Here is a 14,832-nt window from a genome sequence, read left to right on the forward strand (position 1 = left end):
AAAAAAGTTATATAGATATCGTTACATTGTTAGTTACAAGGAAGCAATATGTCCTAAATCTAATCATATTTGGTCATTTGATCTCTCTGCAATAATGTTGCATGAAAATCAATTAAACTAAACTGAAAAATAGTAATAAACATACTATTTAGTATTTAAAAGTTTGAATCTTTAGCAAATTCTCTAAATGTTGAGCAAATATTTTACAGGCCTAACACTAAGCTAACGTCTGCCAAAAAAATTATAAATGGAAAATTATAATTTTTATTCTAAATTATCACTTCGATTATACCTAACCACCTAAACTATCAAAATGCATGATCGAACTCCTCTACTGTTTGTTTTGTATTGTAAATTGGTGTTTCAATGTTAAATTTTGTCATACTTAACGCGAAAACAAACGATAGAGACATTGAAATAAAGTTAAATATTTGGGTGATCAAAATGTTATAATTAGGGTCAAAATGTTAAGAAGTAGCCTAAAACTAAAGGTGAAGGTGAATTGAAGAAGGGTAAAGCAGGATTGAAGAAAGCAAGTCTGGATTGAAGACAAGCAAGTCTGGATTGAAGACAAGCATTGCACAGATAAAGCATCAGAAGAGGCTTAAGGTGTGGCTGAAGAGGCTACTTGAAGCATTGAGTAGTTAAGTGGCATGTGCACTGGACGTGTGTGAAACTATAGTCAGTTAGGTAGTTAGAGGGAGTGACGCTTGGCTTAATTTTATTGGAGGAGCTTTATTAGGAATTCTGTTAGGAGTTAGTTAGAATTTTCCCGCGCATTTCTGATTTGTAAACTGCTTGTATAAATACAAGCTTGGCACGTAAATTAGGTAGTCTTTGTAATTGATACATTTAGAGCAATAAAATTTTCTTTCTTCACTCTAAACTTTCTCTCTCTGTTTCTCAAATTTTCTTGAACTTTCTACAATTTTCTTTCTTAATCTGAGATTTCTTGTTTTAGCTTGTGGTTTTAACACAAAAGATGTCATTTACCCTACGCAAAAAAATCCCTACTAAACCTCATCCCATGAGATGAATCAGCATAACCCCAATTGGTGATATAAACCCCTGAAAGAAGTGCTGAATTTCCTGCTTCTACAATATTGTACTTCAAAGCCCACCCCATATCATAAGAATCTTATGATATGGCCATTGTTGTTCAAAGTAGTGGGTAAGATTTTGAGGAAAACAATGATAAGCGCAGGTTAGTGGTGGAAAGGATGTAAAGATAAAGTTCGCCTATAGAGAAGGATAACAGACCCAATAAGAACACCCTTTCCAAATAACGTTACTGTGCAAATGATTTCGTTAGTTGGCCGGTTTTGAAAGTATGTGGGAAACTAACATCTCGAGTTTTAGAAACTCGAGATTTAATTAAAACTCGAGTTTTTAAAACTCGAGTTGTCGTGTTTGTTCTTCGATTACGTGGACAAAGTTTCCACCTTGAGGAATTTAGCCACGTAGAAATCGAGTTTATAAGACTCGAAATATGTATTAAAAATCGAGATTTTAAATCTCGAGTTATTGGGTTTGTCGGAATTTAGCCACGTAGAAATCGAGTTTATAAGACTCGAAATCCACACAATATTCCCCCACTTTACCTTTCAAACGCCTAACTGAAACACTCTCAATCTCTCAACTCTCAGTACTCTCAATCTCTCAATCTCTCAACTCTTAGTCTCTCAAACGCTCTCTCTTAATCTGTCAAACACTTTCAAACACCGAAACCAGTCACTTTCAAACGCTCTCTCTCCTCTTTCAGAACCCTCTCTCTCTCGCTTCTCAGCTGCTGCTACACCGACTGCCGGTCCGCCGTAACACTGCCGGTAAGCCTCTCTCCCTTCTCTCCATTTCCTTTCATCTTTCTTTTCTTTGCTCCATCTTTATATTTAAATAGCCAAACCGAATATCCATTAACATACATTTTTTTGAAAAACATTCAGTTTTTGTGTTTCTTTCAATAATTGTACTTCAGTAACTTTGAATTTCTAGCTTATCCATCGCTCTTAGCGTGTAATTTCTTTGAAAAAGTGTGTGTGTGTTTTTTTTTTTTTTTTTAGATTATGTATGAAGAAACTAAAGTTTTGATCTTTAGTACCAATTCTGGGTTGTGAAAATTTGTGGGGGGCAATTAATGTGGGTAATGGGTTTGTGATATTGTTTATCAAAGTGGGGTTTTGTGGGCATAGATGGATTGGGATTTATATTTGAAGTAATAGGTGTGAGAAATTAGGTCTAGTTTTAAGAGGCCCCGCAATTTTTTTGAAGTCATTGTTTGTAGTTTTTGGTTGAAGATTCTATATCCTTAAAAGAAATACCTTAGTGAGATAAATTTTGGGTTTTTGAGTATCTTAGTTTTGCAGGGAAGTGTAGTAGCAATATTCATACTTGCTATGTAGGTCATTGGTTTGGGGACAGAACTAGTTCATTAGCTAATGAAAAAGTAAATGTAAAAAATTGGTTAGATTTGTCAGTTCAACTGCCAAATTTGTTCACATTTATGCAGTATGTGTTGGTTTAGACCAGTTTAGAATTAGATCCCTGTAAAGGCTACCATTTTTCAAACTCGATTGACATTAAATTGTTCTTTGAAACTTTAGTTTCAGCCATCAAATAATCATGGCTTAAAGATTCACTTGGACAAATCACTTTAATGTCAAGCTTTATTTGATATGAAGCAGTTTCACTACGCACCATGTGGTCTCACTCCACATTACTACCCAAGTAGGTTGATATAAGTAGTAAGCGCATTTATTGCTTCCCTAAAAAAAAATTTCTTGTCAGTCTGGAAATTTGTTTTGCCATGTCTATTAGTAGATAGATTCACTCATTAGCATCACTTTGACTCCGTCCCGAGAATTTCTGGTTCGTGTTTTGTTTCTCTATCTTGTTCGTAACTAGACTGAGAGATCTACACTAAATGTGCACCTGATGACCATACGTCCTCCTACCGTCCCCATTTCCCTTAGTAAGTATGAGAAGCTTATTATGTAGAATTTGATGGTGGTCTGATTTGTTTGGAAAATGGGTCATGAACTCGACAATATTTACATACAGTTAAAATACTATTTTACTTGGAATGCCTTTTATTAAAAATGTTTCAGGGGATAGAAAGTGGTTTTTGGTCGGCACTAGACAAGCTTCTCTGCTTAAGATCAAAATTTTCCACCTAATTATCATTCTTTGGACACCCTCTTCAAATAACTTATTACCATTAGAATTCAATCACTTGAAGCATCTTAGTATCTTTTTAATTATTGTAGGAGGCATCAAATAATGTTACCTTAGAGTTATTTATGAAGACTTAATTCTGTGGAATATTGTTGCACTCTTTGCAGTATGGAGCCTGGGATCGATGAGGAGCCAGAGATTGTGCGCCCTGGTCCAGAAGATCCTTCATTGTTGACGAGACAACGAAATCATCGATCAGAGGACATTTGGAATGGCGAGGTGAAATATCTAGTTTTAACAACTGCTTTAATTTTTACGTTGTCTTTGACTTTTAGCAAGTTCTTTGAAAGTTGTATATCTAATTCTAACGACCGCTATAATTTTTATCCATTTTACAGGACTCGGGCTCACTTATATGCCGTGGTCGCGCTAAGGAGATGGCAAAGATAACGATGCAAGATAATCGGGTGATTGATATTATCAAGTTGGTGGGGTTAGAAGGATTGTTTAGGGTCCCTTCCAGAGAGATAGATCATTGCCTAATATCGGCCCTAGTTGAGCGATGGCGGCCGGAGACTCATACGTTCCATCTTCCATATGGTGAGATGTCAATCACCCTAGAAGATGTGGAGGTCATTTTTGGACTTCCTATAGACGGTGAGGTCTTGGTTGGGCCGACTACTGTGGTGGATGGGAATTGGAGGCAACTGTGCGTGGAGTTGCTTGGTTTTGGCGTTCCAGAGAATGACAACAAAACTTTGGTGGGGCAAAGAATTCTCATTAGTCGCCTTGTTGAGCGCATTGCAGAGCCACTGCCTCATGATGCAACGGAGGAGCAAGTACATCAGTATGCCCGGTGCTATATTTTAGCGCTACTAGGGGATAAGATTTTTCATGGACAAGTCGGGAGATAGGGTGCATCTGATGTTCTTGGAGCTCCTGCGGAACCTTCATGATCCGCCAAAGTATAGTTGGGGTAGTGGTTGCCTGGCATGGTTGTATAGGGAGTTGTGCCGGGCAAGTGATAAAGAGGTATCGCAGATTGGTGGGGCGTTGCAATTGGTCCAGTATTGGGCATGGGCGAGGTTGCCATTCTTGTGCCCGAGGATAGAGCCTCCACCTGGATGCGATTATGGCCCATGGCCAAAAGCTCCACTTGCATTTAAGTAAGTATTTTCCTGATATTTAGTGTGTTATGCAATGTACTATTCTTAGTAAGTAAGTGGTAATATCTTATGTTATTGGATCGTAACTGTAGGTGGGTGCGGGTGCCAAGCCCGAAGAGTAGGCTATCTGGCACGGCGTTGATCCATTATCGTGAGCAATTAGTTAGAATGCAGCCGGACCAGGTAATAATATACAAAATTTCTGTGGAAGTTATGTTAATTTTCCTTAAGAATATGTTGAAATCATTGCTTTAACATATCTTCTATTTTAATTTTTGTTTTTCCCTTTATCTATGTATTCTCCTTTGTTTCACATTTTAAGATGTTATGATAATTGTATTTTGTTTCTACTGTAGATTATATGGCAGCCATATGAGGCAGACTTCGGCCACCTTCCTGACTTGCGTCGCAGGAGGGATACGTGGACGGCAAGGGTGCCACCGGTGTGTTTTTGCATAGTAGAGACACACCACCCGCATCGTGTCCTTCGACAAGTTTGGGTTGGTGCAAGAGCGGCCCGACCATGTTGTGTACGATGATAGATCGCATAGAATAGACTTACGTGGGAAGGTGGAAAAGAATTGGAGGGAGGAGCATGGACCGTATATCCTTACATGGGATACGAGACAACAACGAGTTTGCCATGCACCTCCTCGACCGGTGAGATGCCTCGCAATCATGATTATTACCGCCGGTACCGTTCGGTCACTCGAAAGTATGTCGACCGCAACGGCGCTAAATTAGATATAATGGTAATGTGTTAGATTAGATTTTATTGCCTACTTTGTTTTTTCTTCGCACATGTAGGAACGTAGAATCAATTGATTTCTTTTTTCACAAATGGGTTTGATCTGACTGACCTCCAATTAAAAAGACTTTCTATTACATATAGTATTCTAATAACACTTTTTGTTCTTAGTTGAGTATTTGAGTAGATCAAATCTGATTGTACTGGTTCTTTCTCCGTTTTAGATTGAAAGCCATTTAGCACTGTTGGAGATGCTTCCTGTAGGCAGCCGAGCACACAACCATGTCCGACGTGTCCTAAATAATGTGGTTGGGCTTGGTGGTGGTCTTGCAGCAAATGGGCAGGCAAACAATGGGCATGAGACTGAGTCAACAGCTACTGCAACCCCAAGCACAAACCCAGCACCCCGAAGTACATCGACCCGTGGTCAAGGTGCTACTGCAAGCCCAAGCACAAGTGCAGCTAGGGGCCGTGGTCGGCCTGCTACAGCAAGCCCAAGCACAAGTGCAGGTAGGGGCCGTGGTCGGCATGCAACAACCCCTCGGGTTGTAACTAGTCCCGAGGTACCTGCACCCATCCCACACGCATCTCCTCCACCCGTCCTAGATGCATCTCCTCAACTCGAGGTCCCTTCACCCACCCCTCCTTCGCAGCCTAGTTTTGATCTTGGTTTTGATTTTCATATGACCCCTCCTACGCACCCTGAGACACCCTCATACCCACCCACCAGCTCCAATGCACCCACTTTGCCCATGACAATGATCCCCACTCCTAGCTATACAGAGCATCATTACCCACCTACCTCATCCTCATCCGACCCTTTAGGGCCTCCGGTTGGGATTGACACTGATGTACCGGACGAGCATCCCCCTCAGCAGCCCTCACCCCCACGAGGTAGACCACAACGTACTAGAAGAGCACCCACTTGTGGGACTGGTGGACACAAAATAGGACACAAAGGCGGCTCTATGGTATGATAACATTACCAACAATGTAATGATATATCTTGTGGTTCACCTTATTCTTATCATTACACCGAATATTGATTGTATGCATCTAATGTCTTTGCAGCACGATGATGAGCCTAAGGATGATGCCGCACAGCCTCCTCCCCCCGCGCCCAAACATTACATAAGGGTTAAAAATCGCAAAATTGGTGAATCTTGAAAAAGAAGCAATACCTGAAATGTGGTAAATAATTTTATTAGAAATTATTGGAACTGAAACTTTGTTGAAGTCAAATTTCAAATTGACACTAAAACTCATGACCCTCTAGATATTGGTATGCTGTTTTGAGTGTCAAGTTTTCTTTTTCAATAGATCCAAATTTAGTAAATGGGTTTACTTGTGATGAAAATGAGACACCTATCCCATTTTCTTGATCAATTTCTAAATAAACGATCTGGATCCATAAAGTATGTACTATTTATCAATGGCCCAATGATGCTTTAAAAGCATGGAGTTTTATTTTTTCTATTTTCTCACCGCTAATCTTAATGATACACTATATGTGGTTGGAAAGGTTGCAACATTATGTGGATTAATGATTCACTGGGATTTATGGTTTTCTTGATTGGTGTCTATTTGAATTTTTTCTTGGGAATTTTTGGGAATATCGATATCCTTAAGACAGAGTTGAGTTGTTTCTGCAGGTATGTACCAGATTCGGGAAGCAAACCAAATGGTGGAGGAGTTTATGCTTGCTGCCAATGTTTCAGTTGCAGATAAAATCCTTAAACACTTTTATTTGTGTTCACTATTAAGGTAAATTGCAGCCTCCCCTCCCCACTTTCTTTTTTCCTTTTCACTATTAACCTTGTCAGTGTGGGTTATGGTCTATCATTTGACTAGAAGATACATTCAGAATTTAATGTTTAGTTTGTACTGTAAATTCACAGAATAACAACTAGCCATGATGTTTGCTCATGAATATCACTAAGATATCACTCATCTACCATAGAGAAAAAGCTTGCAAGTTGCCTAATATGATTTAAAAAGTTTTGGCCAGGAACTGATGGACAACCTGTTTACTGATTTATATTTTTAGTAGGTTACTGGACATTGATATTGTGTTTAATTTAGGAAGGATTTAAATGCTTAATGGCCGACCAGAGGATATGATTTCTTTGTTTTGGCAGCCTTTTTATGCCCTTGGAGTATTTTATATTGGCTAGCTTGTCCTTGTTCTGGAGCCCAGTCAGTTGTAGGCCTGTATGGCTCAGGCCCCTTTTATACTTCTTTATACTTTTGTACTTTTACTCTTTTTTAATAAAATTCTACCTTCTTCAGTCAAAAAAAAAAAAAAAATGATGGCGGGTGTAGCACATGCCCTTCATTTTAAAATTTGTTGGAAGAATATTGGATGTATTCATCTTTGCTAAACCTGTAGATTTTTTTTTTATCTAAATGCTACTAGTAGATGGGGACCAATTTCAGTGATTGTGGCAGGATAATGTCATTGCTGTTATCAAACTGTGCCAACCTATGTTTCCTTATAAGCATTGATTCTGTGTGCAGGCGCCATCCTAGTCCAACCAGGGAGATGCTTGAACCTTTGCTGCGGACAGCTGCTGCTGTTGGCCTCAACTTGGATGTCTCATCATCAAAAGCATTGGCTGAGTCACTTGATCGTGCTGTGGTTAGTCTTTGTATTTGGCTTATTTAAGTTATGAATGTTGTCCGACTCTGGATTTTTTCCATTTGAAACCTTGTGGATTTGTTAAACATACATCGGTTATACACTCACTATATACAAATGCGTTGGCATGTCAAGTTTCTAACTATGTTTTAAGAGAAATAGTCAAATCTCTCTCTCTCTCTCTCCACATTTGTTGAGGTAAAAAAACAAACTATATGTTTGCCAGGGATGCGAACGGTCTATCCTTGACATTAAAGCCTTCTTCTTTCGTACTTTATTAGATTGGGGTGTTGGTTTTCATTCTTCTCCTCATTTTTTTTTAAAATTTGTTTGATCATTGAATTTGAGAGTTTGATTGTTTCTCACCCTCAGTGTACTTGGTTTTCTGTTTTTTTATAAAATTTTTCGTTACTTATTTGCCAGGGTGATGATCCATACTTTAATAAGCTGATCAGGATATTGGCAACTAGATGCATGACACAGGTAATTTCCCCTGAATATTTGAGTGAATTCAGAATTATTTCTTTAAGAGATGTTTCTAATATCTATTCTTTTGCCGTGCATTACAAATTTAGGCAGTTTATTTCTGTAGTGGGGATCTCAGTCCTCCAGAATATCATCACTATGGGCTTGCAGCACCTCTTTATACTCATTTCACTTCCCCCATTAGGAGATATGCAGGTTAGTGTCAGATTTATTATGTGGTGCTGAGTTGGTGAATCTTATATTGTAAATTGAGTACGGAACTTACTTTTCTTGCAGACGTCATTGTACAGTGAAGAGGATGACGAACACAGTGAAGAGCATGATGAAGAAGAGCACACCGAAGAAGAGGACCTATGATTTCTGTGTTTCTAGGTTCAAGCAAAGATTTTTGGATGGCAATGGTGTGAGATGATTTGTTTGCATGGGCAAAGTTCATTCTTGGCTTGATTCAGTGATGCAAGTCTAAAATCCATTCATGGGTAGCTTCTTTAAACTTTTCTTCTGCTTCGTCTTTTTTTTTTTATTAGAACTAAATATTGATTAATTATCCTACTCATCTGTCAAAAATTCCCTAAAAAAAAAAAAACCATTGGAAGCTAAATTTATAAGATTTTGGCCAAAATCTCAAAGACACCGACACCAATGGTTCAATCCTATGTTCTCTTTTATGTGTGCTTTTGATATACGTATTAAATAACAACTCCTGATCACACTTCATTTATAATATTTTAAAATGTCCTGTCAATTGTAAGATCAATGACCTTTTATATGGAAATAACTACAAATAGGTCCTTTTGAGTACATTTTTAAAGTTGTTAATGCTTTAATAGGATATCTTAATCTCTATAAATTTGTTGAGTGACTCTATAAAAAAATTGAGGTTCTGTCCACATTGATCTGACTTCAGCAAAGATAAACCTAATGTTTGGCAAAATTCATATTTTTCCATTTTCGTGTTACACTACATGCTAATTTGAAACTTCAATCTTAGAATGCTATATCTTGGACAATTCTAAGGTGTTTGTGGTGATTGTTGGTTCTGCAGTTGTTTTTGCTTTCTAAAGGCTCGTGACTTTGCTTAATGGCCAATAATCCTCGATTTTCAGGTGTACAGGTAGTGTGCCCAGAGAACTGTTTCTTGTAGTGTTTATGTCTTATGAAACAGTTAGTTCTAGAGAGTATTTTCTTTTATTTCAATATAAAGCATTTATACCATAAGGCTTTTATACCTTAGAGTAACTTAAATTCTGAAGGAAACATCAACTGGGCTTCCCTTATAAATTTATGTTTCCAGGCTCATGTGTTTTAAAAGGTTGGTTTTCCAGGCTCATGAGCTTATATCCCTTGAAAGCCAAATTTTTTTTTCATAAAAAAAGGTTGCTTTCAAGGGATAAAAGCCCATGCACGGAAGCTTTTCTTAGTTAGGATCTGTTACCATAGTGACCAAAAGATGGGGGGTTTTTATTGATAAAATTGATCTATTGGTTTTTTCTTTCTTTTGCTAATTAATTTTTCTTTTTGTTGGCAAAGCCTCTTCAGCCGCCAATAATTGGTTCGATGGAACCTCCCCGGAGTTTTGTTCCACCCATGTCTTCTCAAGTAATGCATCCTTTCTAGCTGAGTTTGTATCACTCGTATATATTATTAACATGAATCAAAATAAAATCTTTTTAAATGATTTTTTTTTTGCTGCAGTTCCGACAGGTGGTTCCAGCTCAGCAACCCCAGCAATTCAATCCTGTGCCTTCTCAACATTTTTATCCTGTTGGCAGAGGTGTTCCGCTTATGAATGTTGGATTGCCTCCTCATCAAACTTTGCAACCCCAATTCTCTCAGCCAATGCCGCAGTTACCCCCAAGAGCTGGTCAGCCAAGTCATGCTACACTGCCATCACAAGCAATTCCATTGCCAGTTGCTCAGCCAAACATGCACATTGCATCTGAAAAACCAATTCCTCAGCTTAATGCTCAAAATCCCAATAACTATTCACCTGGATTAGGTGGCCCAGAAAGACCTCTCACTCCGTCATATACTGTAAGATTTCAAAGTATTCTTATTTCTGAATTTCATAATTTATTCCAATTCTTTAGGCCTTGAATCTATATAATTACATTTATGCAGTTTGCACCATCTTCTTATGGTCAACTACATATAAATTTTAATGCCCCCACCCAGTATCAGTCTACATCTCAAATGCATCCACCCAGTATTTCTTCTTCGAGACAACTTAATTTACCATCTGAAAGCCAGAGCACTGCCCCTGTTACATCTGTGCAGCACAGTGTTGAACAACCTTCGGTTCCCACTTCTGTTGCATCGGTAAGGTGTCTTTCTTTTTCTCCTTTTAACACAGTTGCTGAGTTTTTCAGCATCATGGTCAAATTGTTTTTGCTTCTTTGCTGTCTGAAGTGCTATTTATTTGGATTCTTGACATGTACACACTTATCAAAATTTTCAGGCAACAAGTGTCCAGCCAAGCTCCACTAGAGAGGCCTCAACATATTGGATAGAGCATACTTCTGCTGATGGAAGAAGGTATAGGATTCTAATCAATTAATTACCAGTAGAGACAGCCAAATCCCACCACAAAAAGGGGAAAAAAAACTTTAACCTTAATGAATAAAGTCAATAAACATCTAAAAAATCATTGCCAAGAGCCTTGTGGTTCAATTAGTTGGCACCTCTGGTGTTTCTGAAGGAGACATCCAGGTTTCAAATCCCCCTCCTCAAACTATCAAATTATAAAACAAAAAAAACAAAAAAAATCTTTGCATTGAAACACATTGTACTCCTTGTGTACTTGAGTTGAGCCCTTTCTTTTTAATTATAAAAAAATGAAAAGGCTCACCATAGTTTGAGGAAGTTTTTGGATGTTTGTGGAGTGAAGTTTTTAAGATGTTTGTGGCTTAGTGGGTAATGCTGTAGACAGTAGTTGACCTATTATTTGGATGGAGGAATTGGTGGGAAACACTATTTGAATGTTCGAAATCTTACTTTGTTATGTTTGATGTGGATAGGAAGGGAATAGCCGTATGTTCAAGGACATTGAGAGAACTCTAGATCAATTGAAATCCTTGTTGATTTGTACCTTGTTTGATTGGTCTCATGCTTGTTTTTTACACATTGTAATTCAGTTTTTTTAGTTCCTAAACTCTTTTTGCTTTTTTGTAATATTGAGATGTTTTGTGTTCATCAATGTGAATATGAAGGAAGATACTTTTTGTATTTATCAAAAGGGAGAAGGTTGACGCTATTGAAGAGTACACTTTCGAGCTTGCCTAGATATTATTCATCTTTATTCACCATTCCCACTAGTGTAGTGAATAGAATAGAGAGGTTACAGAGGAATTTTTTGTGGAATGGTTTAGGAGAGTTCAAACATCATTTGGTTGGATGTGCAGGTTAAGCAACATCATGACTGGTTGACAAATTGGAACAAGCAATTTCTTGATACTAGAAATAAGAAAAAGGGAAAAAAAACAAACTGATTCTGGTGCCAAAAAAGCTGTGCTATTAAGTGGAACTCCTGGTATAGGAAAAACTACCTCTGCAAAGGTGGTTAGTCAGATGCTCGATTTCCAAGCAATAGAGGTGGGGTAATTTTTTACCAAGATACACATTTCTATTGAGCATCTAGATCATGAGTTTCACCCCCAAGACATATAAATCAATGGTATGATTTTTCATTTGCCCTCCTGATCTCCCTTATTTCGTTTAGGTAAATGCTAGTGACAATGGTGGGAAGGTTGATGCCAAAATTGAGAAAGGAATTGGTGGAAGCAATGCGAATTCTATAAAGGAACTTGTCAGCAATGAGGCCTTCAGTGTCAACATGGATCGGTTGGTCTTGCATTTATTAATATCTCACATACGCGCATAGAATATGATTGTTTGAAATTTCTGCTAAAGTTTATTGTTGAAGTTGCAGATCAAAGCATCCAAAAACTGTGCTGATTATGGACGAGGTTGATGGGATGTCTGCTGGAGATAGGGGTGGAGTTGCTGACCTTATTGCTAGCATCAAGATTTCCAAAATGCCTATTATCTGCATTTGTAATGATCGATACAAATAAACTAAAAAGTCTTGTGAACTACTGTTTGCTTCTCAACTTTCGAAAACCTACGAACCAGCAGGTTTTTGTTCTGATTTCTATAATTGTTTTTAGAGTACTTTTTTTTATGCATGAAATTGAACGTAGTTGTGATCTTGTCCTTTCATGTGGTATTTGCTGAATTGACCTTCTCTTGTTATTTGTTTATGTGATGAAGTTTAAATGACTAGAGTTAGTGCTTATGGTTAGAATATTCCCTTTGTGCTTTTTACACAGGCACACTTGTTTGGCATTTCATAGTTTGCCATTGATACCCACATGAAACTTTTATCCGAGATTTGGATTAGTTTTGTTGATGCATCTCGAATAGCATTTAAGTATGGAACTTAACAAATGGGAGGCCATGTGATCCTTGATATTGGGCATGCCTTGACTCTATATGTGTGTGTGGGATGCATATGCCCATGTGATGGAAAATAAATTTTTGGTGTTCTAAATTTTTAAGGCCACTACGGCCAATTGCCGAGTTACTAATGCCAAATTTGGTTTATGGTAGATGGCAAAGAGGTTAATGCAAGTTGCAACTGCAGAAGGGCTTCAAGTTAATCAGGTAAATACTCCATCAATGCTTTAGTTTATATTTGTAATTGGTCATAGCTGCGTAAGTGAATGTTTATAGTGACTTATCAACAAAAAAAAAAAGTTTATAGTGGTGAAGTGGATAGTTTTGCTGTTTTCTGACATGTAATATTTTATTTTTTTAGCCTTGTGAGTCTCCTTTTTATTAATTTTAAGCAATAATATATTCACTGAATTTTTCACTATTTATTGTTTTAGATTGCTCTTGAGGAACTTGCAGACAGAGTTAATGGAGATATGCGCATGGCAGTAAACCAGTTGCAGTATATGAGCCTCTCCGTGTCAGTCATTAAATATGATGACATTAGGCCAATGTGATTCTTAGCAGTGCAAAGGAGGAAGATATAGTTCTTTTCACTGCTGTTGACAAGTATGCCATTAATGATCCTATTTTACTTTAGAAATGTTGACCATGTTCTGGTCTCATCTCAATTCATTGTGTAGTTTCATGGTTTTCCCATATTATTTTTGGATGAGAAAGGCTCTAATATCTTCAGAAAGGTGTTGCGACCACATAATATATTATTTCTAATAGTGTAATTCAAATACATACTCTTGTCATGACTCCTACTATTTTGGTCTGTATATATGGAATCTTTCTATTCGTGAGATTGGGATTCAGCTATGCATGTGGTGGAGATAGAAATGAGGGTCTAGACCGAGTGTCTAACTAAACAAAGCCCTATTAAGTATACCTTGATTAATAATTTTACCATTGAGGTTTGGGAAATGGTAGAGCTTCTAGACCCAGAATATGAAATTACTTTGTATCTTCTTGTGATGTTTCTGTTAGTTGGGAGATTTTTGGTTGCCCTATTTTTTTCTAGTTTAAATGATCACATATATGCATGCCTCGTACTAATTTGTAGGCTTTGTACCTTGTCCTTTATCAAGTTTTGACAATTACACTTCACCCTTTCCATGTGATTGTAGGCTGTTTGGTTTTAATGCGGGGAAGTTGAGGATGGATGAGCGGATTGACCTGAGCATGAGTGAGAAGTGCATTAATGATTTCCTCTTCTGAGAATCTGCAGATTGTACAAGGCTGGTGTCTTCAATTGAAGGATCCTTCGGCTTTGGGTTCTTAATTTTCTGGGTTGGCCTAGAAAACATTCACAGTGAATACAAAATTTGTTGTGAAGATGATTAGAGACCATTTTATATTTGAGAATGGTTCATGTACCATATCTTGCTGGATATATTTATTATTCAATCTAAATGGGTTTAAGTAAATTGAAAGCTGCTTGTTGTCATCATAGTCTCTTCTCTGGACCAATTACAGGTCCGAACAAATTGATATATTTGCACCTCATTGAGGGTGGCGTTGTTGATTCATATATTCCTGCTCATTGGTCAATTATCGGATTTCAGATTTTAATACTTATATTTTAGTAAAGGTGATAAGCGAGTAAATTCTTTTTTCTTGTGATTCCTTTTTAGTGAATGGAAGATTATTTTTAATCCCTTTGATAAACCAAAGAAGAAGAAGGGGGGGAAAAAAACATCGAGAGAATCTAGTGAAACATTCATGGTAAATTTTAATTGATACCATCATTAGAAGAAAAGTAATAATATGGATACTTATTATCAACATCTCTTTTTAAGAATAGGATGGTTCAAAATTTTGTGAAAATGAAAGGGGGATATATGAAAAAGAAATCCTCAGTGAGTAAGTTGTGGACCTTGTGGTTATTGAAGGCATCAATTATTTAGTATGCTTGGTATTTAGCCAAAAGTAATGAACAATTCATCTTTAGATTTGCAAAAGGTGCACGTACAATAGGATCATTTGCCCTCACGATCAACAACATTTTGTATTGCACAAAACGTGTATACATCAACAACAACGTTGAATGTTCGTAGGTAGAAATTTTTGGAAGTCATCATTGCTTGAATCTGAGAAGTCTGAAATGTCACTTTCATCATCTAACG

The 14,832-nt window shown here is 37.4% G+C and overlaps 1 protein-coding gene across 1 annotated transcript; it reads left to right on the forward strand.

The window, feature by feature from the left end:
• The first annotated feature begins 8,569 nt into the window (after positions 1–8,569).
• Positions 8,570–14,257, forward strand: LOC142620992 (pre-mRNA-processing protein 40B-like). Its single transcript, XM_075794309.1, has 12 exons — positions 8,570–8,688; positions 9,255–9,323; positions 9,740–9,808; positions 9,905–10,243; positions 10,331–10,528; positions 10,668–10,744; positions 11,611–11,800; positions 11,928–12,049; positions 12,119–12,262; positions 12,818–12,871; positions 13,099–13,270; positions 13,834–14,257. The coding sequence occupies exons 2-7, from the start codon at positions 9,291–9,293 to the stop codon at positions 11,633–11,635; spliced, it is 741 nt and encodes a 246-aa protein (XP_075650424.1). The 5' UTR covers positions 8,570–8,688; positions 9,255–9,290; the 3' UTR covers positions 11,636–11,800; positions 11,928–12,049; positions 12,119–12,262; positions 12,818–12,871; positions 13,099–13,270; positions 13,834–14,257.
• Positions 14,258–14,832: the final 575 nt, after the last annotated feature.

The sequence above is a fragment of the Castanea sativa genome, chromosome 12, assembly GCF_040712315.1.
Source record: "Castanea sativa cultivar Marrone di Chiusa Pesio chromosome 12, ASM4071231v1".
NCBI lineage: Eukaryota > Viridiplantae > Streptophyta > Magnoliopsida > Fagales > Fagaceae > Castanea > Castanea sativa.